Source organism: Trematosphaeria pertusa (genome assembly GCF_010094035.1).
Source record: "Trematosphaeria pertusa strain CBS 122368 unplaced genomic scaffold BU26scaffold_8, whole genome shotgun sequence".
NCBI lineage: Eukaryota > Fungi > Ascomycota > Dothideomycetes > Pleosporales > Trematosphaeriaceae > Trematosphaeria > Trematosphaeria pertusa.
The window spans coordinates 939,095-964,139 of NW_022987219.1; the positions used below are offsets into that span (position 1 = coordinate 939,095).

A 25,045-nucleotide genomic window follows, 5' to 3' on the forward strand; every position below is an offset into this window, starting at 1 on the left:
ATGACGATCAGGTGTGCACGGTATGTGGAAGGAAACAGTCGATCAACTTGAACCATGGAGGGATCCTGGGGGTGATTAGGTGATGACATAAGCTATATTCACGTGACTTATCATATGAACATTGTGCCTGAACATCAGGAACATCTAAACTGACCGTACCTAGAATCTACATTGTCAACAAATAATCTAAGGGATTTTTTTTGTCGAAGAATAGGGAATATGAGATGGCGTCTCCTGGAGGGTATCAGAGCCATATACGCTATTCACACCGGCAAGGATGTCACTACTGGTTCGTCCTGCGCATTACATGTACTGGGCATCAAGATCGCTCGCTCTTCTCCGTCTACAGAGGTAATAAAAGGATTACTTTACCCAGGTGGGGATAGCATCGCGTGATTTTCTGGAGACAAGCATAGCGCACGGACCTTGGAAACATCTTGATACCTAGTGCCCACTTCCGCTTCCTCACACACACTTCTCCCACCTAGGGATTGCTGTCGAATGCCTTCGAGTCCGATCCGCAGTGCATTGACACTCTCACATCCTGAAGGAACCCTCACAAGCGCGCTTTGCCATGTCCTCCCAAAATAGACACGGAAGCCCGATCCCGGCAACCGTCCCTGTTGTGCAACGCTCGTGTTGTGTCTTCTGGCTGAATACCCACACCCACTGAACCCCCGGAATATCTGGCAGCACGGACAATAGATCCGATGATATGGCTTGGGCTATTGGACGGCTATCTATGCCAGGGATTTGGAGCCTGTGGGTACGTCCCTAACCAGCGGTATCCGACTCCTCTAGCGAAATCCTCGATATCTAGGCTGGCTCGGGAGAGAAACATTCCATCTCAGCTGACAGTCAAATAAGGGGTCCAAATTGCCTTCTGAAGTCATCTGCGCGGCCTCTAATCCTAGTCTCGATCCAGCTCGGCCCCCACCAACTATGGGTGTCGAAAAATTCGTCGAACTAAGCCAAGATAGCTTCAATCATAGCCGTCCCTAACTTCTTGTTACCCCTTCCCTACTCCATATAATCGGAACGCAGGCTTTCTCGCCATCGCATCGTACGCCGTGCCGGAAAACGGCCTCAATGAGCTGGCATCGGCATTCGTCATCTTACTTCTCGGGTGGCGCTCAGCCATCCACGTCAACTGCACGCTATTTAGCCAGCCTCAGCGACTTTCTAGCGAGTTGGCATCCTCTCAATAGTGATACCCACTTCTGGAAATGATCGCCCTGTGATATACTCGTTTGGTGCATAACAGGCCCAGTCGCCAGAGCCATAGCTAACCAGGTACAATACGGATGCATCTCGCCCTTACCTGGTTGAAGCCGTCTTTCGGTTGCACCCACGATATTCCAGGTTTTGCCGCCATCACGATGAAGAGGAAGTGGGTCCAACGCCAGGGACAGGTAAAAGTATAAAAGTGATATGACTTGCTTTCTTTGACGTTATTTGTGTTGCTATCCATCGCTGCAACGCGATGGCTGTCTCATTTAGTATTTTCTTCCCGCTCATTCTCGTTTCGTTCTTCGTTTCCCTCGTACATGCTGTGCCTATAGATCCGAGTACAATTCTCAACCAATTGAAGAAAAATGGAGCATGTGTAAGTGCTTTCCCCCGCCTGGAGGTACTCACGGTCTAATCTAATCCTCACTCGCGTAGTGCACTGCGCTAAACTATTTCCTTCCCGGAAAAGTCTTCCTTCCGACAGACATCAAATACCAATCGTCTCAGCTATCGTACTGGTCAGCCCAAGAACAAAGTCTCCATCCGACTTGCATCGTCATCCCTGAAACAACGCAAGATGTATCAACAGCCGTGACTATCATGAGCGTCGGGTACCAAGCGTCTATCTCCGGGTGCAAGTTCGCGATGAGAGGCGGCGGGTATGGGAAACTCCAGGAACCCAGAAGACTTGCTTGCTAATAGGACTACAGTCATACGCCCTTTGCAGGTGCAGCCAACATTGACGGCGGAGTCACCATTGATATGCAGAGCATGAACTCAGTGACCGTATCCAGCGACCGGAAGAGCGTCAGCATGGGAGGTGGCAACCGCTGGGGTAATGTCTACAGCGTCCTCGAGCCTCTCGATCTCGCAACAGTTGGAGGCCGCGTTTCGTACGTTGGGATGCCCGGATTAACTATTGGAGGTATTATTCCATGACAACCTTAGTTCCAAGTTACTCTAGCTAATCGCGCTCAGGTGGCGTATCTTTCTTCTCCGGCCGTTACGGTCTCGTCTGCAACAACATCCAATCCTACGAAGTCGTGCTGGGTAATGGAACCATCGTAACCGCAAGCGGCACCGCCAACGCCCCACTCTGGCGTGCCCTCAAAGGCGGCAGCAACAACTTCGGCATCGTAACACGCTTCGACGCCAAGGCCTTCTCGCAATCAGATTACTGGGGTGGCTCCATCTCGCAACCCATCACCAATAAAGAAGCCTTTTTCGATTTTTTTGTCAACTTTGCGGCAAGCGAAAACTTCGATTCTTATGCAGCGCTCATTTCAGACTTCGCATGGGTTGCGGGTGTTCCCAGCCTCATCCACAACGTCGCATACACAAACGGCGATGTGGCCTGGCCGCCACCGGCGTATGCACCGTTGGACGCCATGCCGAAGCTGGCGACTACGATCCGGAAGGGCATGACTTCCGACTTTGCAGACGAGATTGCAACGATAGCACTGCCTACGGAGGACCACAATAACTTGCTCATGACGCTCACTTTTGTCAACAAGGGAGACGTGTCCGCCTCGTTTATGTCGCAAGCTTTCGACCTCGCAAACGCTGCGGCCGTCGAACTCACAACGGTCGTAGGTCTGATCTACACAATGACTTTTCAACCGCTGCCCCAGGTCCTTTACTCAAAGAATGCGAAGGATGTTCTCGGACTCGATGGAGAAGACTACATTAATCTCCTCTTTACTTTGAGCTGGACGCTGCCGACCGATAACGACAGAGTGTACGCTAGAATGCAGGAGCTGGAGGCCGATCTGATTGCGCTGGAGAAGCAAATGGACCTCTACAACGACTTTGTCTATCTGAATTATGCAGCGCAGTGGCAGAAACCCATTAGCAGCTATGGGGCAGAGAACATGCAGTTCTTGAAGAGCGTTAGTCGGCAGTACGATCCAAAGCAGATATTCCAGAACGCTGTTCCGGGTGGGTTCAAGTTAAACGATTGAAGGACCTCCCCGAGAGGAGAGATAGACCAATACTTTCATAATTATCCTTTCTGTATGCCGCGTTTCGAGGATACTGGCGGGAGATCTGACCGCCATCCCAGCGTTATCTAGCATAGCATACGTTAATATCTGCTGACCGATGTAAGCTGTATGCGATTCGAAACTCCGAGCTGCGTATTCCACGTAGCCGAAGGAATGGTTCAGGCGTCCAGCGAGGCAGTACATAGGGCTGCATGAAAGTGCCCCTGACTAACATGCAAACGAAGCTTATCCTATCAAGTTTTGGCGAGTCGAACAATTGAAGGATGCGTTTCTCGCGCGTGACAGAGCAGAAATCGCATTGACAGGTTCAAGAGTTGATTTGAGGGGCACGAGGGGAACGGGCAGGGAAGCTGCTGCCGTGAGCACTAGCCTCTTTCGGACAAGCTCTTCATTGTGGAGGGCCCGGCTCCTGTACTCCGCTACGTAGGACTTTGTTCCTACGAACCCAACGGAAGATGGAAGAGTATTCTCTCTTTTTTTTTGGTCAGGGAATTCATAACATCTCTGTCTTTGCACGGGAGAATGGTGCCTTCCCGCCTACGAGCGCTTTTCTCGAGCTCTTACGTCATATCCTCCATCAGACGACACCTACGTTCCTCTCTTCCCTGCTTGAGAAGCTTATGATCCTTCAAACCTCTCCCTTGTATCTTAAGACCAGATGCCTCTTATGCCCCCGTATCCTGTGGAGGGGTAATCATCCTTTCTCTCCATTTCCGCCCCATTCCGCCACACCTGCAATCATTCCTCCGATCATGCGCACACTCATATATAAAATGTCCGACCGAGCCAGAACCCAGGTCTTGCAACAGTCATCGCGATGTACTTCAGCACTGTAATATTCGTTCTTTTCGGCGCGGTAGCCCAAGTTGCCCTGGCGGATGAAGTATCGGATGCTCTAAGCGCAACACCAACGGCTACGATCGCGAGTGGGCGAATCATTGGTACGACGACAAGTATCACTGGCCCAAGCGGCTCGGTGGCAGTGAACAAGTTCCTCGGTATTCCGTACGCTGCTGCACCAACCGGAGAAGCACGCTTCACGCCGCCTCAGCCGCCCGCACAATGGGATACTCTTGAAACGAAGGACTTCGGCAACTCATGCATTCAAGTCTTCGGTATCTACCAAATCCCTCTCCTTCCTCAAACGAGATCGGAAACTAACGGGCACCCAGCACCCCTCTCGAACCGACCCTTCGTGGAAGCCGTCTTTAACTACCCTCCACCTAAGAACGAAAGCGAAGACTGTCTTTACATCAACGTCTTCGCGCCCAAGAAAGGATGGGATCTCGGCAGCCCGCCGTATCCGGTTATGTACTGGATGTACGGTGGGGCGTGGAAGTTTGGGAATGCCGGGCAGTCGATGTATGATGGGAGTCATTTTGCGGCGCTGGAGGATGTTGTTCTTGTGAGCGTGAATTATCGGACGAACGGTATATCTTACCCCTCCAACGTTACAGTCATGAAGGAGGAAGCTGATGAAGCTGCTCTTAGTATTCGGTCTTCCCATCTCACCGGCTATAACGAACTTGACAGATCGCAATCTCGCTCTCCTGGATCAACGCGCCGGCCTCCAATGGGTGCAAGACAACATCCACCACTTCGGCGGCGACAAATCGCGCGTCACCATCTTCGGCGAATCAGCCGGCGCCTATGCCACCGACGTCCTCATCACCAGCTACGCTCCCAGCGCACCCCGTCCCTTCCAAGCCGGCATCATGGAGAGCGGTACCTATGCCTATCTCCCCATCCCCAACTGCAACAACAGCGACTACCTTGCTTGGAACACGCTCATCGCAGCCTTGAACTGCACCGCCGGCGATGCCACTGCCCAGTTCAACTGCGTCAAGTATAACCGGACCCACGACGATATAAAACTCGCACAGGAAAACGTTACAACGATCTACAACACGACGATCACGTTCTCGCACGCATGCGACAACATAACTCATGTCTCAGACCCGCGGACGCGGCTCGAGAACAACAATGTCGCCGATGTGCCCGTCGTTCTGGGGACGAACACCGCCGACGGAAGCTTCTACACGATTCAGTATGTGTTCAATACGGCGCGGTATCTGCAGGATTATTTTGGCAATAATGAGACGCTGAAGAATGCGATTCTGAACGAGTACCCGCTGAATGAAGAAGGAAGGAGTGACGAGCAGTATCGCATGCAGCAGATTCATACGGATTGGTTTTTTCATTGTGTGAGTCTCGCTTACTCTCACACTCCTACCCCTCTCAGATGAGCGAGGGAAGCCTTACTGACGCGCGCTCCAGCCAACCGTATGGTACGCCCAAACCTCCACCCAGTTCAAACCCACCTACCGCTACCTCTTCAACGCCACCTTCAACAACACCCGCGTCCAATGGGCACTCTGGCCCGTCGAGTACCAAGGCGCATATCACTCCTCCGAGATCCCGATCGTCTTCACCAACCTCAACACGACAATTGCGCCCAACGACGCCGGCGAAGTGGACCTTTCGAACGCGATGAGGGGCGCGTGGGCGCACTTCGCCAGAGATCCTACGACGGCCCCGATAGGCACCTGGCCGAGAGTTGGCGCTGCGGCGGATGGGAGGGATGTCATGAGCTTTGGGACGGATACAAAGGGCATGTATGGCCCGGTGAACGATAGTAATCATTGTCAGTTTTGGGCCGATCACGGGTTTCGGACGAGGCATCTGTGAGTGAGAGACTGCGATACAAAGGGCTACTTATAGATGATGGGGAAGCATTTCAACCTAGCGCGAGTTGGCACCACTGAGAAATACAACTTACAGCAGAGAAGAGACACGGATAGTCGTGAAGTCATTTATTCATCGAAGATTACCAGCTCGTTGGGCTCCGGCAATTGCCAGTACACAAACCATGAAGGATAGACTACTTCCTCCACTGAAGGACTCTAGACTAAGGAAAGCGCACGCAACCCAGCATAGCGTTTTCCACATCCCAGCGAAAGCCTCGTCCAGGTAAGTAAAAGGCCCTGAAGCACTTCAGGCCGAGCAATACGAGCAACACCACAACACAACAAGCCGCCCACCCAACCCTCGTAACCCCCACGAAAACTCTCAAGCTCGTAAGAGGAGATGCTGAAGCAGTTCAGGCAATCAAAAAGCACAATACAATTATCTTCTCCACATCACCCATCCACCTCTCCTCCACCCACACAAACACTCCCACTACCGCCATCCCCCAGGCGGCGGCCTCTGCATATACCAATACTGCGGCTGCACCCTCGCACCTGCTGCTGCGCAACTTGACACACCCGGCAAAAACAATGCAGGCACTAAAGCCGGCCGGCACAGACAGCACTGTACACACACGGGCGCTGTGAGCCCGTACGGACATGTCTTGTCTACGATGCGTCAGGGGCCGCGATGGCCGTACGCGTACTTGATGTCGTATTCGTAGCACCTTTTTTGGGTCTATTTTTTTCCTCACTTTCGTGGATTGATGGTGGGCTAGATTCCGATTTGCAGGCTTGGTGCTTTTCGATGAGCTTGTATGGGAGCTATATATGTGAGGAAGACGAAGGAGAAACGATAGGGAGTTAAGAAAGAAGAGACGGTATTTACATTACACACGAAGCTATGGAAGCGGGAATGTTTGCATGTGCTGGCGCAGTGCGATGCGGTTCGTGCTATCGTCGCCGCGGAAGAATTTGCTAGACGCCGCTTGCACTGGCCAGAATTTCGAACTCACTTTTGGACATGCGAGCCCGCCTGTCAGAGCCCAATGTAGAGATGTAATGACAACAAGACGCTGTGCTGTATGCTTATTTCACTTTTCCTCGTCATCCACCTCTTCACATCCACATCTACAAATAACCCTGACCTTTTATCCATCGTCTTCCCAATTTGCCACCCATCCATCCCCCGCCGAGCCAAACACTACTCCTCACCAACATAATGCAGCGGCCTCGCCCTCTTCGTCAGCAACTCCATACTCCTCCTACTCTCCTCATCCAAGTACCCAGCGCTCTGCTTCGGCACAAACCCGCCCTTCGGCCCACACTCATACACCTCCCCACTCTCTGCACCCTCTAGGCACTTCTCGAACGCGGCAATCACGCCCTCCATGCTCACCAGCAGGCCCTCCCTCTCCACCGCATCGTAGAACTGCGACGTGCTGATGCTCGTGCGGACGATATTAGGGCAAACCGCATTGAGCGAGATCCCCTCCTCGGGCAGCAGCCTGCCGTACGAGCGCGTAAAGCCCACAACGCCATGCTTAGCCGCCGTATACACCGGCAGCGTAGCCACGTTGTAGAACCCACACACACTAGCCGTGACGCCGATCTTGCCGCGCCAGCCCTCCGCATCCGGCTCCTGCCGCCGGAACTGCTGCACAGCCAGCGCAACCGTCCACAGCAACCCCGTAAGATCGACATCCAGCACGCTCAGATCCGGCTTCGCAAACTCCCCCGGGCCCATCCGCATAACCTCCTCCGGAAACGGGATCCACTTCTTCTCGCCGATTCCTGCAACCGCGGCTACGAAGTCGATTCGCCCGCCCAGGACCTCGAGCGCTTGCTTGAAAACGCCGACTTGCGCGCCCCAGGACGATACGTCGGTGCCTACGTAGTGCAGCACGAAGTTGGACGGCTTGTTGTGTTGGAGAGCCATTTCTTGCATGGCGGCGTGGTTTAGGTCGGCGATGAATACGTGCCAGCCCTTGGAGAGGAGACGCTCGGCTAGAGCGCGGCCGATGCCGCTTGCGCCGCCTACGTGGAGGTTAGTAGGATGGATTTAGGAGAGTTTGGGAAGAATGTACCGGTGATGAAGGCAGTTTTTGCTCGTTCGGACATTTTGTATAGAGTATGTGCCTCATAAAATCCCTGATAAATGCACACCGTGCAGTAAGTAGGGTGCGGTGACTGGGATGAATATATGTAGACCGAAGCATGGTGGTGTTAGATCATGCGACTCGAATAGTTACTCTAGCTTCCCCGCACCAGTTCGTGTTGCGGGGTCGAAAGAAGGTGCGACCAACAACTACACGTCATTGAGACAAATCATATTATTAAGATTCAGCAGAAGTGGATATGTACCTAGGTACCTCAAATACGTTCGTGAGTGAACTCCGACAACCTTGCACCCACGCCGCAAAGTTCGCTAGCCCGAAACGGTACTTGGTAAAAGTAGTCCTGTAGTGCTTCTATGGCCATCTGCTCGCAGAAATGTTGCAGGTCAGGCTCAGCCCTCGTACATCACCTCGCCGCCGCCAGCCCCTTTCAGCATCTCTAGATCATAAGTCTCTTCAGGATCCGTGCCCCATTTGAAGATATACTCCCTTGTTTTCTGAACGCGATGCTTCAACTCCGCAAGGAGCGGGACAAGCCTGACCCTAACCGTTTCGTTCACCTTGGCCCCACCACGGATCGCGTATTCCATGACGTGAAACCTCGAAACGTGGTTGACGAGCATCATGTCAAATGGAGTAGTCGTAGATCCTTCTTCGCGGTATCCTTCGATGGTCATTCGGTCCGTACCGGGCCGAGCAAAGAGCAGGCCTTTAAGCTCCGCGCCGTAGCCATGGTAGTTGAAGTGGATTGATCGGTCCGGCGTGAACAGAGAGTCGAAGTCCTCATTGGTGAGGGAGTGGGGGTGGAGGCCCTCCGTTTCTAGCACCATGAGGTCTGTCACGTTGACCACTCGGACTCTTAGTTCGGGGATGAGTTCACGGAGAAGCTCTGCCGCCTTGACAACTTCGAACGTGAGCTCGGCGCCGATACCAACCAGGACCACGTCCGGATTTAGGCCCTTGTCTGTGCTTGCAAATTCCCAGACCGAGGCACCGGCACGGCAATGGCTGTCGGCTTCTTTCGGGCTCAGGAATACTGCGCTAGGTTGTTTCGAGCCGACCATAAGATTGACGTAGTTCTTCGACCGAAGACAGTGAGCGAGCGTAGAGAGGAAGCAATTTGCATCCGGCGGAAGATAGACGCGAGCCGCGTTGGGCTTGAGGTTCAGTACGGCGCCAATGAAGGACGGATTCTGATGGCTGAAGCCATTGTGCTCTTGCCGTGTCCAGGTCGACGTCTCGATATAGTTAATGCTAGCGATGGGCCGGCGCCAGTTTGTCTCCATACCCTGAACGAAGTCAGCAAGCTGGATCACAAGACAGAACAGAGGTTAAACTTACCATCTTCCCAAACTTCGCATATTGAACCATCATGGTGTGAATAATGCCCAGGAAGCTCTCGTACGACGGAAACAGCGCAGTCCGTCCGGTCAAGGTGTAGCCCTGCATGAAGCCCTGGCAGCAGTGCTCTGACAGGATCTCGATCACACGGCCACCTCGAGCGTTCGAGAACTCGTCCCACTGAAAGTTCCGTCCGGTATTGTTGAACACGGCGCTCAGCTTGTTACTCTCTAACTCATCGGGTGAGAACATCCGTAGAGTCTTTGGATTGGCTTGGAAAGCCTTATCCATGAGCTGTCCGCATTGTTGCATTGACGACGCTTCAGTGCCTTTCTCCACGCCCAGCTCCATCCAGTCTGGAACTGTGATTCCAACGTACGGGTCGTAGGTATCTTTCAACTGCCCCATTTTCTTCTCGTCTTTGGCAGGGATGATGCTGAGAATCTCCTTCGCCAGCGTCCCGTCCTCGTCGAAAAGCTCTTCAGGTGCATAAGACTTTAACCACTTCTTGAGATCTCCCAGTTGGCTCTCGCCTGATTTCGCCTTCGGAAGCGGCACTTGGTGGGCATGGAACGAGCCCTCGATGAACTCATCGCCCACCTTCTTGGGTCCACTCCAGCCCTTTGGAGTCCGCATGATTATGACCGGCCATTGGGGTTTGAAGATTGGCTTGCCGGAGCGAGCCGCCTTTTGGATTTTCCGAATCTCTGAGAGGGCCCACCCGAGCGAGTTTCCCAGATCTGCGTCGATATCTTCGAGATCCTCAACGAACCGCGGCTGATACCCATATCCGGTGAAGAGTGCTGTGAGTTCCTTGTTGTCCATGCAGCCATATATGGTCCGTTCGCTAATCTTGAATCCGTTAACATGGACAATCGGGATGACAGCCCCAGACTCCGCAGGATCGATGTATTTGTAGCCATGCCATGCTGTAGCGGTAGGGCCGGTCTCGGCCTCACCGTCACCAACGACGCAGGTCACGACAAGATCTGGCTTATCCATGACAGCGCCAAAACTCACAGCTAGAGCGTATCCCAACTCGCCTCCCTCGTGGATCGCGCCTGGGGTTTCAGCATTGATATGGCTTGGCGGGCCTCCGGGCACGGAGAACTTTGTGATGAGGTTGTGTAGTCCTTCCTTAGTGCGGCTATACTGTGGAAAGAACCTGCCCATTGACCCCTCTAGCCATAGGGAAGCCAGAATCGCTGGCGCGCCGTGGCCTGGTCCCACAACGTAGATCATATCCAGTTCGTGTTTCTGAATGAGGTAGTTCAGATGCGAATAGACGAGGATAAGTCCGGGGCATGTCCCCCAGTGACCGAGAAGCCGTGGCTTCACATGGTCGAACGACAGATCTTCCTCCAGCAGTACATTGTCTTTGAGGAATATCATTGCTGTTCCTTATCAGTAGCTGCATTCAGGATAGCCAGGGATACGTACCAGCAGCGATATAGCACGCCGCACGCCTAAATTCCTTCAATACCTTGTTCGCATCTTCCGGCAACGTCTGCTTCTCGATCTTGACATTGAGCGATAAGACCTGGTCGGGCAGATGTGAGGGTATCGGCTCCGGATTGGGCCGATCGATGACTTCGCCGGGCATGTTTGGCTCAGAACGCTTGAATATCGCAATTCACCGAATATGCTGAACTCAAGGGTTGTGTACTGTCCTCAGTGCTCGTGGAAGACGTTCGATAAGTTGGAAAAAGCATGAAAAGTTGACAATCAAAAAGTAGCTCTCGAGCTCTGACGCAATGGCTACCTCAATCACACCGTCACAACGCGACGCGACACGACGCGCGGAACATTAGGCCGAACCATGTCTGAACCTGCAGGCGATCCGTCTCCCGCCCGCAGGACGCTTATTCGGCCCGTAGGGCTGTATTCCGATGGAAGGATGACGAAACAGGGCAGCGGCGCGGGCTGGATGACAGAGGAGAGGTCTCGACAGCTCGGTGACTCCCGATCATTCGACGTCGGCAACACCGCACGTGGGAAGGTGGACTGACAACGGCGGGTGCAACACCAACAGCGCAAACTTCCGCGTGCGATAAAATTTGCGATAAATAAGGGACTGTCAGCGACGAGTTTCTGCGCCTATATCTACCGCTAGGACCTTTCGCTGATTGCACTTGTATCATCGCGGCTTGCTATGGCACCCAATTGAACGTCCCCAGATCACCAACCAGCCCGCTTCAACCACCACCACCATGGAAATCATCCTCTCCATCAACGCCGGCTCCTCCAGCGTCAAAATCTCCGTCTACAAAGCCCCCGAAGTCGACGGCGCACCCACCCAGCTCGCCGAAGCCGTAGTCGAAGGCCTCACCGCCCCGCCCGCAACGCTCAAATACGAGCGTGGCGACGTGAAAATCAAAGGCAGAGAGCTGCAGAACATCGCCTCGCAGGAAGACGCCTTCAAATACATCCTCGACTACCTGACCAGGGATGAAGGCCTGCCCGAGCTGGCGAAGAAGGAGGATATCCACTTCACGTGCCACCGCGTCGTGCATGGCGGCGACTATCCCCGGAGCCAGATCATCGACAGGGAGACGTACCATCATATCGAGGAGCTGAGCGATCTGGCGCCGCTGCATAATGCGCCCGCGCTGAGCATCGTGCGCGCGGTCAGCGAGATCTTGCCGCATGCGACGAATATCGCGTACTTTGACAGCTCGTTCCATGCGACCATCCCGAAGCATATCTGCACGTACCCGATTGACCAGGTGATAGCGAAGAAAAACAAGCTGAGGAAGTACGGCTTCCACGGGATCAGCTATTCGTTCATCGTGCACGCGGTATACCTTCTTTCTCCCCTATTGCAACAAGTCCGCTCATATCTTCCTGCAGGTGTCAACCTTCCTCAACAAGCCCAAAGACCAGCTAAACATCATAGCCCTGCACCTCGGCTCCGGCGCCTCCGCATGCTGCATCAAGCACGGCGCAAGCCACGACACAACCATGGGCCTAACACCCCTCGCCGGCCTGCCCGGCGCCACACGCAGCGGCTCCATCGACCCGTCGCTGATGTTCCACTTCACGCACGAGGCGGAGAAGCCGTCGCACGCCTCCGCCGGCCACATGCACATCTCGCAGGCCGAGGAGATCCTGAACAAGCAGTCCGGCTGGAAAGTGCTGACGGGCACGACCGACTTCGGCAAGATCAGCGCGTCGAGCAGAGACGAGGACGTGCTCGCGTTTAACATCTTCGTGGACCGCATTCTGAACTACGTCGCGCCGTATTTCACGAAGTTGGACGGCGAGGTCGATGCGCTGGTGTTCGCGGGCGGGATTGGCGAGCGGGGGAGCAAGTTGCGGAGGGCGGTTGTGGAGGGAGTGCGGTGTCTGGGGTTTGCGCTGGACGAGGCGAAGAATGAGGATCCGGGCGATGGGGTTGTTACGGATATCAGTAGGCAGGGGGCGAGGTATAAGACGCTGATTTGCAAGACGGACGAGCAGTTGGAGATGGCGAGGGGGGTGTTGGAGGATAGGGGACGGTTTGTGGGAAAGCAGTAGGGGATTGGCGCGGCGGGCGAGGTACGATGACTTCTGTTCTTTCGGGTCATGGCTAGACTTCGGGATGGGGAAGAAGGAAAACGGGTTCCTTAGACCGTTTTAATGACAGGACGTGAATGATGCAATGAGACGGCCGTTCAACATGTGTAGCATACTCCCTTGAGTGTGAACGAACCCAAAAACGTGAATGAGGATACGTCATCCCGGAGCCCTTCAGAGTCCTATCCGTTGTTAGGCTCCCAGGAAGTGTACCTGAGCGTTCGACTATAGCCAAATGGTTTTGTCGTGAAACAGCACACTCGAAGGCCGTCCCCGGAGCTTGGCCATCTCAAGTAATACCCCCAAGGCTAGAATATGGACCTGGGAAAGCTCACCCTGGAGTGCTTCGGGACCCTATCCACTAGTCAAAGAAGTCTAGAGAGTGCCCACTGTAGCGGGAAGATGGTCGACACGCCACTAGCCGAACGGACGCGTCACTGACTCGCTTGGGTGAATGAGCATTACTTAGAGACACGCTCTTGGTATTAACACGCTATATTGAAGAACGTCCAGGCTCCACCAATTATACTAAAGGCTCTATGGTGGCGAAACCGACGCACTGATATACAGGGTCGAATATACTTTCCTGGTCACGTTCCTGCAATACTGGACGCAGGGACCGGATCGCGCTTCCGATCAGATCTTGCACAGGGTCTGCAGGACATCCTTGGTGCTCTGATGTGTCTCCTTGACTACGCTGATGATTTGCCGGAACCTACGCGATCTGATTAGCGGGCCTCGGGTATCGACAGGTTCCCCGATTTTGACGTACTCTTCAATTCCAGCGTCTCCCACGCATTCATACATCCAGCTTTCGCTCGTTGTAACCACAGCGCCCTCTTGCCGCAGCCTCGCCAGCGCAATCGGCACCTCTTCCTTATTGCAGCTGCTCACGCCATCCGCAATCACATACACTTTATGTCCTTCGCGGAGGAGGTCGAGGGTGGTCTGTGTTACGCAGATGTGTGACTCAATCCCCACGATGACGCACGAGAGGCGTGAGTTGAGGGAGGCGATGCCCTTGCGGACTTCTGGCGTTCTGATTCCCGTCATTGTTAGTGGCTATTGGGGCCTGTGCGGAAGTGCTGAGTAGGACGCACAGCATAGAGAAGACGGTCTTGTCATCGTGGACAAGGGTCTTTATGCCACCCGGGGCGTCCAGCCCCAGCTCCGGGCATGTTTCCCCCAGGCGAGCCTTGTTTTGCGTAGTAGCGAAGACCGGGATGTTGAGGATGCGGGCGGCCCGCAGCAGCTTCTGCGTGGTCGCGATGACCTTGGGAAACTCGAATATCGCTGGGCGGAACTTCTCCTGCAGGTCGCAAATACTGGAGAAGCATCAGCGTGCGCAATTGGCGTCGGATGGCGCATGGCATACAAGAGAGCGGGGTTTGCTGTGCAGCTGTAAGCGCGTGCTGCTTGGAGTCGGTGGTGAGGCGCCTACTGATGCGTCGTTGAGCCATTGTGCTGATTGCTCGGAAAGCGGCGTGTCCTGAATGCCTTCTGGAGGGGGCAACGCGTGGTAGAAGAGAGCGCAGCATCGTCGGCAGAGGACCGAAGTCCCCCTCTCCTCGGTCTGGTGGAGCGCGGATGACATAACGGAAGCGGCGTTGGGCGTAATAGCCCGCCGTAACGCGGAGGCGGCAACTGCGCCTTTGGCCCCTTGCTCTCGCCGTAGACGCCCCCGTTTGGAAACAGCCCTGGAGCCCAAACGCGCCGCCAGCTCCACCCGTGAACAGGCTCAATCTATTCCTTTCATTTCTCCACGACGAGCCTCGCTGCTATACTTGGAGCCGGAAAGCGGTCCCTCGGCCGCGCCAACGTCCGCAGGGGTCATTGCGGAGGGTGACACTTGAGCTTATGGGAGGACAGCAGCCAGACAGGGCCGACTGTCTCACGATGGAAACAGCACCTCGACAGCAATCTCGCCGTCATCGTATTCCAAGGTTCCGCACTCACCTCAGCTGCCTCTGTCAGCGCCGCTATTTCTACCTTCGGGCCGTCTGAACAGGCAGTCCGCAAGACCGCGGTGTACCCGGGCGCTCTACAGGAGCACACCACTCGTGCATCCCAGCATCGAAAAGGACTCTGAGGCCCTCCAGGAAGCCGCATGCCGATTCGGCCCGGTACGAGCATGCCACCTGGAACGGTCGGCCTATGCCTGGCAGAGGCGGAGCGCACGGCGCTTCCTGTGCAATGTGAGCGCGTTGGTGGTCAGCCTTGATTCGGGGGGAGTTCTTTGTAGTCGAGTTAAAGAAGCAAGTGATCTATCGAGAGTCTGCCGCCCTTAGTCAATGCCGTGGGGGACCGTGCGTAACTTCCTTCCGCGACTCTACTGTATTAAGCACGCTCTCCTATGTCCACCTACCTACACGCCTCGATTTTCGCTTTGGCTGCCCTGCTGCAGTGCTGCTGGCTCGTCCCTCAGCAGCTAGCCTACCCCATTATTTACCGCTCGCCGCCCTCAGCCACATACCCCGGTCCGCTTCGTCACCGCATTTCCAGTCGCCGGCACGCCCACGCACGAATTCCCCTTCAGCGTGCCGCTTCACACAATCCGACTTCACTCACGCTCATTTCTCACCGATTGGCGTTAGTCAACATCACGTCGCTTGGCTCCAGCGGCCCTCCAGCGGCCCTCCAGCGACCTCCACGCCGCAACGCCCCAAAAGTTTATGAGCGATTCCAACGCCAATACCCAGTCGCCATATCCCTATACTCCATATCCACGCATTATTCGTCCTGAAGCCTTTCAGGCAGGTGAACGCAAGGCGCTTCTGGGGCATCTCCCGCGCTCCCTTTTGCTTCATCAGAGTAGGTCGCTCCCCTTCCCCCCACACCCCCGGGCTGCCACCCAATCTGCCCTTTTTCTACTGCAGCCGCTCTTGCAGCTGTCTCGCATCGACGAATTGCAGTCCAGCGCCTCGCTCGCACCGCGTCCCACCGTCATCGTGTCGCCGCACCGCCAGAGCCCGACCACGGAGCGGGACCCAGCTCGCACCGTGGTAAAGAAACCGCACTCCAAGCCCGCCCAGGTGCGCGAAAACCTCGATGGGAGTAAAGGCACGTCACAGCGCGTTCCGAGCAGCGCACCGTCGATGACGTCGAGCGGCGTTTCCACAATGGGGGGCAAACGGGAAGAAGGAGGGTCCTTTCCGAGGGCGCAGAGGCCTTCAATCGTATCGCAGCACTCGAATTCCGTACCTTCCACGCCACTCCAGGTCGCCCGCACCTACGAGTCGCGGTCGCGGTCGCCCTCTCCGAATGGCGGTCTCGGTAGCCACTCGCCTCGCTCCGTGTCTTCCGAGGCAAATGGAGTCATGCCCACCTTACGCACAGCGCGCGTGTACCGATGCAAGTACGAGGGGAAGAATCCGTTTGGGCGGAGGCGCATACCCTACATATCGTCGGACATACTAGAACGAGCGAAGGAGGAGCCGAAGAAGACGTTAGACCCGCAGGAGGATGACAAACTGAGTGGCGACATGCGCGAGCTGTACAATCGGTTACAGCCTACGCAAGAGAACACGGAGCGACGAGACAAGTTTGTCAAGAAGCTGCAGACCATTCTTGAGACCGAGTTCCCTGGGAACGAGTTCAAGGTGCATGTCTTCGGCTCGTCTGGCAACATGCTGTACACAACAGAGAGTGACGGTAAGGGCCCAAGCGGAGTCGTTGGTAGCGACCGTTGCTAACGGTCGATGACAGTTGACATCTGCATACAAACGCCCATGAAACGGCTGGAAGAGATGCACATGTTAGCCGAAGCGCTCGACAAACGTAAGTTGTTGCAAACGGCCTTCATGTGCTCGAGTTGACTGTTCTAGACGGCATGGAGAATGTTGTATGTGTACCACAGGCCAAGGTCCGGATCGTCAAGGTCTGGGACCCAGTGCTCAAGCTTGCGTGCGACATGAACGTGAACAACACGCTTGCTTTGGAGAACACGCGTATGATCAAGACCTACATCCAGATAGATGAGCGTGTGCGGCCCTTGGCCATGATCATCAAGCACTGGACGAAGCGGCGTATACTAAACGACGCTGGTAAGCATTTTCTTACAATTGGACGGCCTTTCTAACGCGACTTGCAGCGCTTGGTGGCACCATCAGCTCCTACACTTGGATATGCATGATTCTCAACTTCCTGCAGACTCGAGAGCCGCCAATACTACCCGTGCTGCACAATCTTCCGTGCAGGGCAATCGACAAGTCTACGGGCAAGCCTTCAGAGGCTGAGTTCGCTGATGATTTAGAGAAACTGAGAGGCTTCGGTGAAAAGAACAAGGAAACCCTCGGCCAACTTTTGTTCCAATTCTTCCGACTGTATGGGCACGAAGTGGATTACGAGAAATATGTCATTTCCGTACGGCACGGGCGCCGGCTTACGCGCGAAGAAAAGAACTGGCATCTCGCAGGCCTGCAGAAAGAGGCTAGGAATCGCCTGTGTGTCGAAGAACCGTTTAATACCGAGCGCAACCTTGGCAACTCGGCAGATGACTTTGCCTGGCGTGGCATCCATCTCGAAATCCGGCGAGCGTTCGATTTGCTTGCAAACGGCCAGCAGCTTGATAAAGCCTGCGAGCAGTACGAGTTCCCGCCCGAAGAAAAGTCAACGGCTACTTTCAAGAGGCCTGAAACCAAAAAGGCCGTCCTCACGTCAAGCGCTCCGAGCGCACGCGGTGGTCGCGGTGCATCCGGCCATCGGGGCGGCAGAGGAGGTTTCAACCAGAAGGGCAACTCCGGCTATGGAAGACGAGCATCTAGCGGTGCATCATTCGGTGCAAACCGGCCCCCGTTCCTGAACAGCCCGCCCATTTCCGGGGTGCCTGGTCAAGATTACTTCCCGAGAGGCCTCAATGAGCAGCTGCACGACCAGCTATTCCAGCAGTACCAGATGCTCGAGATGCAATCCAACTCGTTGAGGGCACAGCTTGCCGCTCAGCAACGTGCTCAGCAAGCTCATCGGGTTCAGGCCGCGCATATGCACGCTCAGGCGGTTGCCCAGGCCCAGGCACAGGCACAGCACAACCGCGGCGCCAGCAGCGCCAACGGTTCCCCGCAAAAGTCACCCTACGTGAACGGTCGCGCTAGCCCTCGTTTGCCTGACGTTGGGATCCCAGCAAACGCTTTACCGCAAGGGTTTCTCTACCACTATCCGGGCTTCTTCGATCCGACCCAAGGGTCTGCGGCTGTGTCACAGGATGGGCCTCGAACGAATCCCTCTTCTCCGTCACTCACCCACAGCGTACCCGGCCTGCGGAGAACGGTTCATCGGGCGTCAAATACAAGCGAGACTGGCTCCATCCGTTCGCAGTCACAACCTGCCCGCGGTGTGCCACCGCAAGCTGCCTTGGCGGGCTACGCTCCTATGCCGCAGTTTTATGACCCCACAACGTTCGCTGGGTACCCAATCGCCCGTTCTACGCAAGAAGCACCAAGCTCGCATGCCGCAACAGACGCGCCCTACAGTCCTTTGTCGACGTATACTGAGTCGGCCGCTCCTTCCGATCACGGAACGCCGAAAGAGTATGTTGGGTATTACGTCGAAGAGCAACCAGCTCATCGCCAACTGCAAGATTACAGCGTCCCGCAGATTCCTTCCTTCAGCGAGCTAGCTCAGCGTCGCAAGAGAGTTTCGCCAGAAATCACTCAGCCGCTGCTTAATACGGCGTTGAGGCGAGTATCGCGGTCGCCCTCACCCTTGGGTGGACACGTTAGAAGCTACTCGACCAGTGTCGCTGTGCCTCCTGGTGCTAACACTACAGACCGAAAAGAGCGCACAGACCCCACACGGCCGCCCATTGACAACGGACCGGTCATTGTAAACGGGTCGTTTCCTACACAGTCTCGCGAACCCCGCACTCGGAGCGAGACGGTCGACGCTCTTCCTTCGGTAGACGTGGCTAATCCAGGTGCACTCGGCATCTTCGTCAATGATCAGGACCAATACCGAATGATTGGCCCAGGGCAGCGGCAGCAATTTGTTCTTGAAGAGATACAAAGGCAGAAGGCGGAAGAGGCAGCGGGAGCCAGCATTGTCAATGGCTCGATGAATGATTCGCCGGTTGATGCTCATGATTTGGCGCGTGTGCCGAGTGGCGGCCGACAACCATTTCCCGCGTTACCGGAAGTTTGGACGAACTACGGCTTGAGCAACGGAAACCGGAGTAACCATTCCGAGGAAGTCTCGCCCACGCGTACGCAACATACGCAATGGCGAGTTTCGACGTACACCAAAGGTCTTCCTGCTTTGGACACCATGAACACGCCGAGGCCACCGCCTCAGGAGATCAAGTCAGCTACTCTGCCTTTACTCTCGCCGGTCTTCGAAACGCGAACCCCTTCGCCCAATGCTACCCGTCAACTAGAGGCCAATAAGCTTGTCAACGGCGTTAAGCCTCATTCGAAGGAGAACAATCAGCCTCTACGCCGGGCGTCTCATTCTCCAGCTCAACCATCCGCTCTCAAGGATGTCAATCGCAGCGGCCAACAGAAGAGTAATGCCCAGGGGAATGAGAAGAGCAATAAGTCGAATTCGGGAAGTAACAACAACTCGAACCAATGGCAGCAGACGCGAAAGAAGAAGAGGAAAGGTGCGAACAAAGCGAATGAGCCAAAGACGTCCGGAGAGCCGCTGCCCGCAAATGTTGCTGAACGCAAAGGCGGATAGATGCCGGCTTACAGTTTGCTGCTGAGGCGATCTGCAATTTCTTTTTCCACCCGTTCTGCGTCGCTCGTTTGCTCCTAGGAATTTGGATATCTCGCCTCACAAAAGCCTCTCGGCGATTCGCGCGCAGACTGGAGGTAAATCTGATTGCTACGGCTCGCCCTTCGGCCGGTGCGTCTGAGTTAGTTTGGGAAACTATTGCAATGGCATCTGCATCATTTCGATGCTCGACGCCTCATTTCAGAGCACGCGGATTTTTGGAATCAAGAGCATAGCGGTGATAGCGCACCGGGGCAAAAGGCGCCGTTCATCGCGAAGAACATAACAGACTTGGAAGCGGCCGAGGATGGCATCACAGCATTTCATACATTTCTCATTGTTTTTTTTAAAAAACTATCACGAGCGACCGGAGTTCTTTCGTACGTATGGAGCGGAAAAGCGGCAACAACTGGTTTGGAACGGAGCGGTGGTGATTTCTTGCCTCACGCTGGAAGAGGGGCACTTGATTCTTTCTCGTGGGACCCGGAGTTGCGTCGTTCGTCTGCATGCATGGCCTCTTTGGCATCGACTGGAGTTTTCCCTTTATCACTTGATTTTCTTGTCCTGGGTTGGCATGGACATATCGGTACATCGAGCGAGCGTTTCTTTGATTAAGAAGGACCACCAGGCCGGGTTGGTTGCACCGAAGGGTGTGTTGGGAGGCGTGATGGCTGGTTATCACGGACGGAAGCTGCATGTATAGATAAAAGATGAGGCTGAATGGTTCCCCCTCCTGGCCGCTGAGGACCAGGAGGCGAGGCGAATAAAAATCTGTAAAATGCAGTCTAGGCGTCGTGAGTGTCGTCTTGCTCGGGTGTTGTGACGTGGGGCTTCGCTAAGAGAGACGGATATCAATAGCCAGGTCAGTATCGAGACCAGCCTCAACTTTTCGATATGCGCTAACACTCGCATCCCGCTCATTCCGCGCTGCTCCAGTATGCGATTTCTTCGATTGAGCCGAACTCTCAGACCAAAGCATCCCGACGCCGACAACGACTCCCACTCGCTCCGTCCACGCGCCTGAGCAATTCGCTATTCGCGGAAACAGGGCCCTCGCATCCAGTCTTCTACGCTTCAGCCAGGTCGCACGATACACCCATGCCTACGCTGCTGGCCCAACTGCCCGTCCGCCGGCTTTGCCCTTCGATGGGTAGATCACGACTGGTCTTCCTAGCCTGGTGTCTGTCTCTGCAGGCGAGATGCAGCGGGCTTGTATCTGTGCGGTGTCTCTGCCGGGGAACGGGTGACCGGTTTCGGATTGGAGCTGTGTTTGCCGTGATGGAGGGAGCTGCAGTGCGAGCCAGTTTCTGGGCTCATTGTAGCGATTCAAAGCTCGGTCATGCTACGGGCAAGGCTCTGTACTGTCAACGGCTTTTTTTCTGCTTCTCGAACATGGCGGGGAACGGTGGGAGTTTCTTCAGTGCCCCGCTCACTTTTGTCATTCGCACTCTTTGCTCGTCTGGTGCTGCTGCTCCTGCCTGAGACATGACGAATCGAATCGGCTAGCTCCGGATGAGACATGCAGGAGTAGGAGACAGTGAGGAAGCCAAGATACGACGTGCCAAGCGGAAGTCAATCCACGCTGTAGCGAGCATTGAGCACGCACCGGACACTGAAAGCAAGCATCTTAGACGCCTGGACGCTCGTGCGGTCTGTTGTCCCGGGGCTGTGAGTCCTCAATGACGAGCGTACAGTACCGAAAAAGAAATGTTGATACAGCCCTTCAGCCCTAGGCCGGGCTCTGTCTACGTACTCACTCCATCTGCAGCGCGCTCAGCTCGACGCATGGATGCAGTCAGAGCTTGACTTCGCTAGGAAGAAAGGCGCTGGCATACACGGAGCGACCGCTTGCACGGACAAGAAGTTCTTTGTCCCCTTCCAAAAAGCAAGCATTTCTTCTGTCTGGGTGTGGGCCCCAGCGTCCGAAAGATGTCTGTCTGTCTTAGGAGAATACGAGCGGCAAACGCACTCTAAGCTAGGCTGCCCTGCGTACAATGACGACGAGCTTAGACTATCGTACGCTCTTCGTTCAATCTTCACGTCGACCGGGGGTTCAAGTTCCAGGCCACGTTTGCTTGAACCTGTTGCAGAGCAGGGACACTTGGCTGCTGCGGAGGAACGCGCTCGCTGTGTCTTTTCTGTCGCCCTTTTTGGTTTCAGTCGGAGGACATGGTTTGCGCGTAGTTTGCATCTTTTAGCGGTAAGGCGTGTGGTATTTCGACTTAAAAGGCAACACTTTACCGCTGCTTCTCCTTCTTTCTTCCTCCACCAGGCCCCCCACAACAGCAGCCAGCAGCTCCATCATCTAGCCTTGCTCCAGAAGCAAAACCCGCACACCGCAGACAGCAAGGGTAGTTATCTCCACCATCACTCACGCAGAACGTTTAGCTAACAAGTTCCAGCCACCATTTTCGACCCCACAACACCTCCCTCTATCACCATGGACCCCCACTCCCCCTGCCTGGTCGCCGGCATCGCCGTAGCCGGTGCAGCGTATTACCTCTGGATCCACAGAGCACAGCGACAGCGACAGCGGCAGCCGCAAGCCCAGCCCTCCGCTCTCACTCTCCCCGTCGCCGAGCCCGCACCCACCCAAGCTCCACCGCCATCCACGCCGGCGAAGCGCGAGCCGCAGACACCTCAGCAAAACGAACACTCCGCAACCGCGGCAGCCCCGCCCAAGACCCTCGAGGAGCTCGAACGGGAATTCATCAACTTCGCCCGCGGCATCGCCAAGGACGTCCCTGGTGTCGACAAGCAGGTGCAGAGCAGGCTCAAGAGCTGGGTCACGCAGGCGGTGCATCTGGCGACCGATGATATCGTCAGGGAGGCGAAGGCACTTCTCAAGGAGGGAGCCGGCAGGGATGAGGAGGGCGAAGAGGGGGGAGAGGGTGGATGGATCGCCGGCTCCTTGAATGGGGGGACGGTTGGTGGTGTTGGTGAAGCGTGGATGGAGGTGGCTGAGGAGGAGCAGGCATGGTTTCGATGCGTGGGGATGGCGTAGGGTGATGTAGATAGACGGTCGGAGTAGTTTGTCTTTCTTTCTCTACTTTCCTTGATATACTATAGACTTTGGGACATACTTGCAGAACGGCGTTTCGGATAGACGGATAGACCAATAGACAACTCGCATTTCATTCTTCCCCTTCCATCCTTCAACACATAGCACATCGCCCTCCATCCGGACAATCACTGATACACAGCAGAAGAACACGGTTCGAGTGACCACCAAGGTACGGTTTTCAATCCCAATCGACTCGCATGCAACGAACGCAGCATGGACGTGCGTCGACGTACTTGCCCATACATCCGTCTATGCATTTCTCCCGGTGACTGCGAAGCCCCTGGCGCAAAGACACTCCTGTTTCCGCCCAAGTATATGACAGTACGATGCGATGATTTCGTACGCGGCGTCCAGGTTTTCGAAGAGTCACATAGACGATCCATACTTCAAGACAGCTTGTCGCGAAGTGACCTGCGCAAGCGACGTAGAGCCAGGCCCAAGGTGGCCAAGGAGAGCATGAAAGAGGTATAAGAACCTCTTCCATTCATCCTTTCTCTCCCAACTTCACACCCAAACACCCCATTCTATCCGCAAAAGGAAGACGGTAACACTCCCCCATTCTCACATCACTTCCTAGCACACTAACCCACCCCAGACACCACCAATCCTCCCAGCCGCTGCTTGAGTCCTCATCGAAACTCCCACGTCTCGCACTCCCAGCGTCCCCCCGACCTCGCTCACTCCGCCACCATGGCCTCCCTCGCCCAAGCCTCCGCCATCCCCGGCGCCCAGATCATCGACTTGAGCGGCAGCGGCAGTGGCAGCGCCCTCCTCACCCCCTCACTCCTCCTCGCAGCCTTCGCCCTCGGCGTCGCCATCAGCCCGCTTCTCAACCCGCACCTCGCAAGCCTCCTCCCCTCCCCAAGCACCCGAACCGGGGACTCCAAAAACACGGCCAATGCGCCCAAAGAAAAGGAGAAGGAGGACAGCCACAACGGCAACGGCAACGGCAACGAGAGCCTCGCTCAGCGGATCCCGGACTTGGAAACGGCATTATTCGCGGAACATGGCATCGAGAAGGACGCGACGCATGTCGCCAGGAACATTGCCCAGGTCGGAGGTAGCACGACCGGCCAGGACCAGGGGATTCGGTATGATATCGCGAATAGGAGGAAGCTTTGCGGAGAGATTGCTGTGGACGTGGAGAGAGGAGCTGAAGGGTTCGATGAGAGGCGCGATCTGCGCGAGAATGAAGCTGGTGAGGAGCACGAGGGATATGAGGAGCATTGTGGTGCTGATTAGACTGACCAGAAGGGTTGCGGGACGCGCCTCCATTGGCGGAGTTGGAGTCTGTATTTGCCTGCGTGGAAGAAAGATGGTATGTGGGTGTGAGGGGGGTACGAGAAGGACAAAGCAAGAAATTGACTTGGGCGAAATGGAGTTTTTTGAATACCTACTAATTCCCCTTAATACATCTTGCGCGCTATTCCTCGCCCAAATTCCCAGGTGCCCTTATTCTTTCCACTCCCACCCAGCCACGATCGCCCACCTATCCCGCACTCAAGCCATGGCCAAGTCCCAGGCCGCCTTCCCAGCCATACCGATCATAACATAATGCGCCAACATCCACAGCACACCATAATACCTTCCCTTCCCGCCCTCGGCGCCATTCGTATATCCGATCGCATACACCACCCTGTTCACGCTCCACACACCTCCCAGCACTGCCGCCGCCATCGGATATTTCAATCCCGCGATGAGCATCGCGCCGAGCGCGGACACGTGGTTCTCGTTGAAGTTCTGGTGCGCGCGTTGGGCGCAGTTGAACTGCAGCATTGCTTTCGAGGCGGGAGGAGATGCGGTCTGGACTTGCTCGTAGGAGGCGTATTCGTAGGGATACGGGACCTTGGCGGCTTTGCGGAAGGAGGTTACGCGGCCGCCGAGCCAGGAGCCGACGAAGAAGGTGGAGGTTGCGGCGAGGAGGACGTAGCTGGGAGGAGGTCAGCTGGGGTGATGGAGAGCTTGTGGACGAGGCTGTGAGGGGGACGAGGCCGAGGTAGGCTGTAGGCTGGAATTGATGGCCTCTGGAGCAGTAGAGATGCAATTGGACTCTGGACTTACCCATACTCGGCAGGAATCTCAAGGGAAACCATCTTGTCTCGTACTGTGTATTTCCTAGCTCTCGAATCGTAGCTCTATAATGCTCTCGGGTGTTTCGATCGGCGCAGATATCCGTTCAATCGCTCTTTCGATGGATGTCCTTTCGAGCTATGTGGCGCTGGCGCTTATATAGCTAGGTGGGTGTCCAGGGGAAATTTCTCGAAACAAGTGTCCAGACAGCGATCAGTCGACGAGACGCGGACGAGTTTCACCGGACGCGGGGATCGGAACAACTCGCAGCCG

General features: G+C 55.3%; 11 protein-coding genes across 11 annotated transcripts; 7 read left to right on the top strand and 4 right to left on the bottom strand.

Annotated features, from left to right (window-relative positions):
• Positions 1 to 1,483: 1,483 nt before the first annotated feature.
• Positions 1,484 to 3,191, top strand: BU26DRAFT_565551 (FAD-binding domain-containing protein; the record flags this gene model as incomplete). The annotated part of the gene is made up of 4 exons (XM_033833412.1): positions 1,484 to 1,606; positions 1,666 to 1,889; positions 1,941 to 2,155; positions 2,209 to 3,191. 4 exons carry the CDS (start codon positions 1,484 to 1,486, stop codon positions 3,189 to 3,191), a joined length of 1,545 nt encoding a protein of 514 aa, XP_033683143.1.
• Positions 3,192 to 3,666: 475 nt separating this feature from the next.
• Positions 3,667 to 6,039, top strand: BU26DRAFT_485591 (alpha/beta-hydrolase). Its single transcript, XM_033825889.1, has 4 exons — positions 3,667 to 4,348; positions 4,406 to 4,663; positions 4,725 to 5,437; positions 5,511 to 6,039. The coding sequence occupies exons 1-4, from the start codon at positions 4,051 to 4,053 to the stop codon at positions 5,919 to 5,921; spliced, it is 1,680 nt and encodes a 559-aa protein (XP_033683144.1). The 5' UTR covers positions 3,667 to 4,050; the 3' UTR covers positions 5,922 to 6,039.
• Positions 6,040 to 6,730: 691 nt separating this feature from the next.
• Positions 6,731 to 8,131, bottom strand: BU26DRAFT_485595 (NAD(P)-binding protein). Its single transcript, XM_033825890.1, has 2 exons — positions 8,008 to 8,131; positions 6,731 to 7,957 (listed from the first exon to the last, which is right to left on the bottom strand). The coding sequence occupies exons 1-2, from the start codon at positions 8,039 to 8,041 to the stop codon at positions 7,125 to 7,127; spliced, it is 867 nt and encodes a 288-aa protein (XP_033683145.1). The 5' UTR covers positions 8,042 to 8,131; the 3' UTR covers positions 6,731 to 7,124.
• Positions 8,132 to 8,235: 104 nt separating this feature from the next.
• BU26DRAFT_327919 (D-xylulose 5-phosphate/D-fructose 6-phosphate phosphoketolase) lies at positions 8,236 to 11,089 on the bottom strand. Its single transcript, XM_033822143.1, has 3 exons — positions 10,819 to 11,089; positions 9,379 to 10,772; positions 8,236 to 9,326 (listed from the first exon to the last, which is right to left on the bottom strand). The coding sequence occupies exons 1-3, from the start codon at positions 10,979 to 10,981 to the stop codon at positions 8,430 to 8,432; spliced, it is 2,454 nt and encodes an 817-aa protein (XP_033683146.1). The 5' UTR covers positions 10,982 to 11,089; the 3' UTR covers positions 8,236 to 8,429.
• Positions 11,090 to 11,185: 96 nt separating this feature from the next.
• On the top strand, positions 11,186 to 13,041 carry BU26DRAFT_458246 (acetate kinase). Its single transcript, XM_033824970.1, has 2 exons — positions 11,186 to 12,176; positions 12,229 to 13,041. The coding sequence occupies exons 1-2, from the start codon at positions 11,589 to 11,591 to the stop codon at positions 12,892 to 12,894; spliced, it is 1,254 nt and encodes a 417-aa protein (XP_033683147.1). The 5' UTR covers positions 11,186 to 11,588; the 3' UTR covers positions 12,895 to 13,041.
• Positions 13,042 to 13,389: 348 nt separating this feature from the next.
• On the bottom strand, positions 13,390 to 14,452 carry BU26DRAFT_458248 (Isochorismatase hydrolase). The gene is made up of 5 exons (XM_033824971.1): positions 14,375 to 14,452; positions 14,309 to 14,324; positions 14,034 to 14,258; positions 13,706 to 13,972; positions 13,390 to 13,648 (listed from the first exon to the last, which is right to left on the bottom strand). The coding sequence occupies exons 1-5, from the start codon at positions 14,391 to 14,393 to the stop codon at positions 13,570 to 13,572; spliced, it is 606 nt and encodes a 201-aa protein (XP_033683148.1). The 5' UTR covers positions 14,394 to 14,452; the 3' UTR covers positions 13,390 to 13,569.
• A 1,153-nt stretch (positions 14,453 to 15,605) lies between these two features.
• On the top strand, positions 15,606 to 19,602 carry BU26DRAFT_427902 (uncharacterized protein; the record flags this gene model as incomplete). Its single annotated transcript, XM_033823762.1, has 4 exons — positions 15,606 to 16,584; positions 16,639 to 16,710; positions 16,758 to 16,976; positions 17,024 to 19,602. 4 exons carry the CDS (start codon positions 15,606 to 15,608, stop codon positions 19,600 to 19,602), a joined length of 3,849 nt encoding a protein of 1,282 aa, XP_033683149.1.
• A 919-nt stretch (positions 19,603 to 20,521) lies between these two features.
• BU26DRAFT_327959 (uncharacterized protein) lies at positions 20,522 to 21,274 on the top strand. Its single transcript, XM_033822144.1, has one exon. It carries the CDS (start codon positions 20,737 to 20,739, stop codon positions 21,118 to 21,120), a length of 384 nt encoding a protein of 127 aa, XP_033683150.1. The 5' UTR covers positions 20,522 to 20,736; the 3' UTR covers positions 21,121 to 21,274.
• BU26DRAFT_327960 (uncharacterized protein) lies at positions 21,275 to 22,885 on the top strand. Its single transcript, XM_033822145.1, has 2 exons — positions 21,275 to 21,989; positions 22,041 to 22,885. Exons 1-2 carry the CDS (start codon positions 21,428 to 21,430, stop codon positions 22,640 to 22,642), a joined length of 1,164 nt encoding a protein of 387 aa, XP_033683151.1. The 5' UTR covers positions 21,275 to 21,427; the 3' UTR covers positions 22,643 to 22,885.
• A 507-nt stretch (positions 22,886 to 23,392) lies between these two features.
• BU26DRAFT_551523 (uncharacterized protein) lies at positions 23,393 to 23,944 on the top strand (the record flags this gene model as incomplete). The annotated part of the gene is made up of 1 exon (XM_033832107.1): positions 23,393 to 23,944. The coding sequence occupies one exon, from the start codon at positions 23,393 to 23,395 to the stop codon at positions 23,942 to 23,944; it is 552 nt and encodes a 183-aa protein (XP_033683152.1).
• Positions 23,945 to 24,202: 258 nt separating this feature from the next.
• Positions 24,203 to 24,795, bottom strand: BU26DRAFT_531550 (membrane-associated proteins in eicosanoid and glutathione metabolism; the record flags this gene model as incomplete). Its single annotated transcript, XM_033831036.1, has 2 exons — positions 24,203 to 24,632; positions 24,764 to 24,795. 2 exons carry the CDS (start codon positions 24,793 to 24,795, stop codon positions 24,203 to 24,205), a joined length of 462 nt encoding a protein of 153 aa, XP_033683153.1.
• Between the last annotated feature and the right edge of the window lie 250 nt (positions 24,796 to 25,045).

Coding starts and splice junctions, on each gene's coding strand:
- BU26DRAFT_485595 (XM_033825890.1), bottom strand. CDS start 8,041: ATGTCCGAACGAGCAAAAACTGCCTTCATCACCG. Junction 7,958..8,007: donor AAAAACTGCCTTCATCACCG/GTACATTCTTCC, acceptor ACCTCCACGTAG/GCGGCGCAAGCGGCATCGGC.
- BU26DRAFT_458246 (XM_033824970.1), top strand. CDS start 11,589: ATGGAAATCATCCTCTCCATCAACGCCGGCTCCTCCAGCGTCAAAATC. Junction 12,177..12,228: donor ATTCGTTCATCGTGCACGCG/GTATACCTTCTT, acceptor ATCTTCCTGCAG/GTGTCAACCTTCCTCAACAA.
- BU26DRAFT_327959 (XM_033822144.1), top strand. CDS start 20,737: ATGCCTACGCTGCTGGCCCAACTGCCCGTCCGCCGGCTTTGCCCTTCG.
- BU26DRAFT_327919 (XM_033822143.1), bottom strand. CDS start 10,981: ATGCCCGGCGAAGTCATCGATCGGCCCAATCCGGAGCCGATACCCTCA. Junction 10,773..10,818: donor GGCGTGCTATATCGCTGCTG/GTACGTATCCCT, acceptor GATAAGGAACAG/CAATGATATTCCTCAAAGAC. Junction 9,327..9,378: donor ATGCGAAGTTTGGGAAGATG/GTAAGTTTAACC, acceptor GACTTCGTTCAG/GGTATGGAGACAAACTGGCG.
- BU26DRAFT_458248 (XM_033824971.1), bottom strand. Junction 13,973..14,033: donor AAGACCGTCTTCTCTATGCT/GTGCGTCCTACT, acceptor GACGGGAATCAG/AACGCCAGAAGTCCGCAAGG. Junction 13,649..13,705: donor GGAGACGCTGGAATTGAAGA/GTACGTCAAAAT, acceptor CAGATCGCGTAG/GTTCCGGCAAATCATCAGCG.
- BU26DRAFT_485591 (XM_033825889.1), top strand. CDS start 4,051: ATGTACTTCAGCACTGTAATATTCGTTCTTTTCGGCGCGGTAGCCCAA. Junction 4,664..4,724: donor CGTGAATTATCGGACGAACG/GTATATCTTACC, acceptor AGCTGCTCTTAG/TATTCGGTCTTCCCATCTCA. Junction 5,438..5,510: donor CGGATTGGTTTTTTCATTGT/GTGAGTCTCGCT, acceptor CGCGCGCTCCAG/CCAACCGTATGGTACGCCCA.
- BU26DRAFT_327960 (XM_033822145.1), top strand. CDS start 21,428: ATGCAGTCAGAGCTTGACTTCGCTAGGAAGAAAGGCGCTGGCATACAC. Junction 21,990..22,040: donor GCACACCGCAGACAGCAAGG/GTAGTTATCTCC, acceptor AACAAGTTCCAG/CCACCATTTTCGACCCCACA.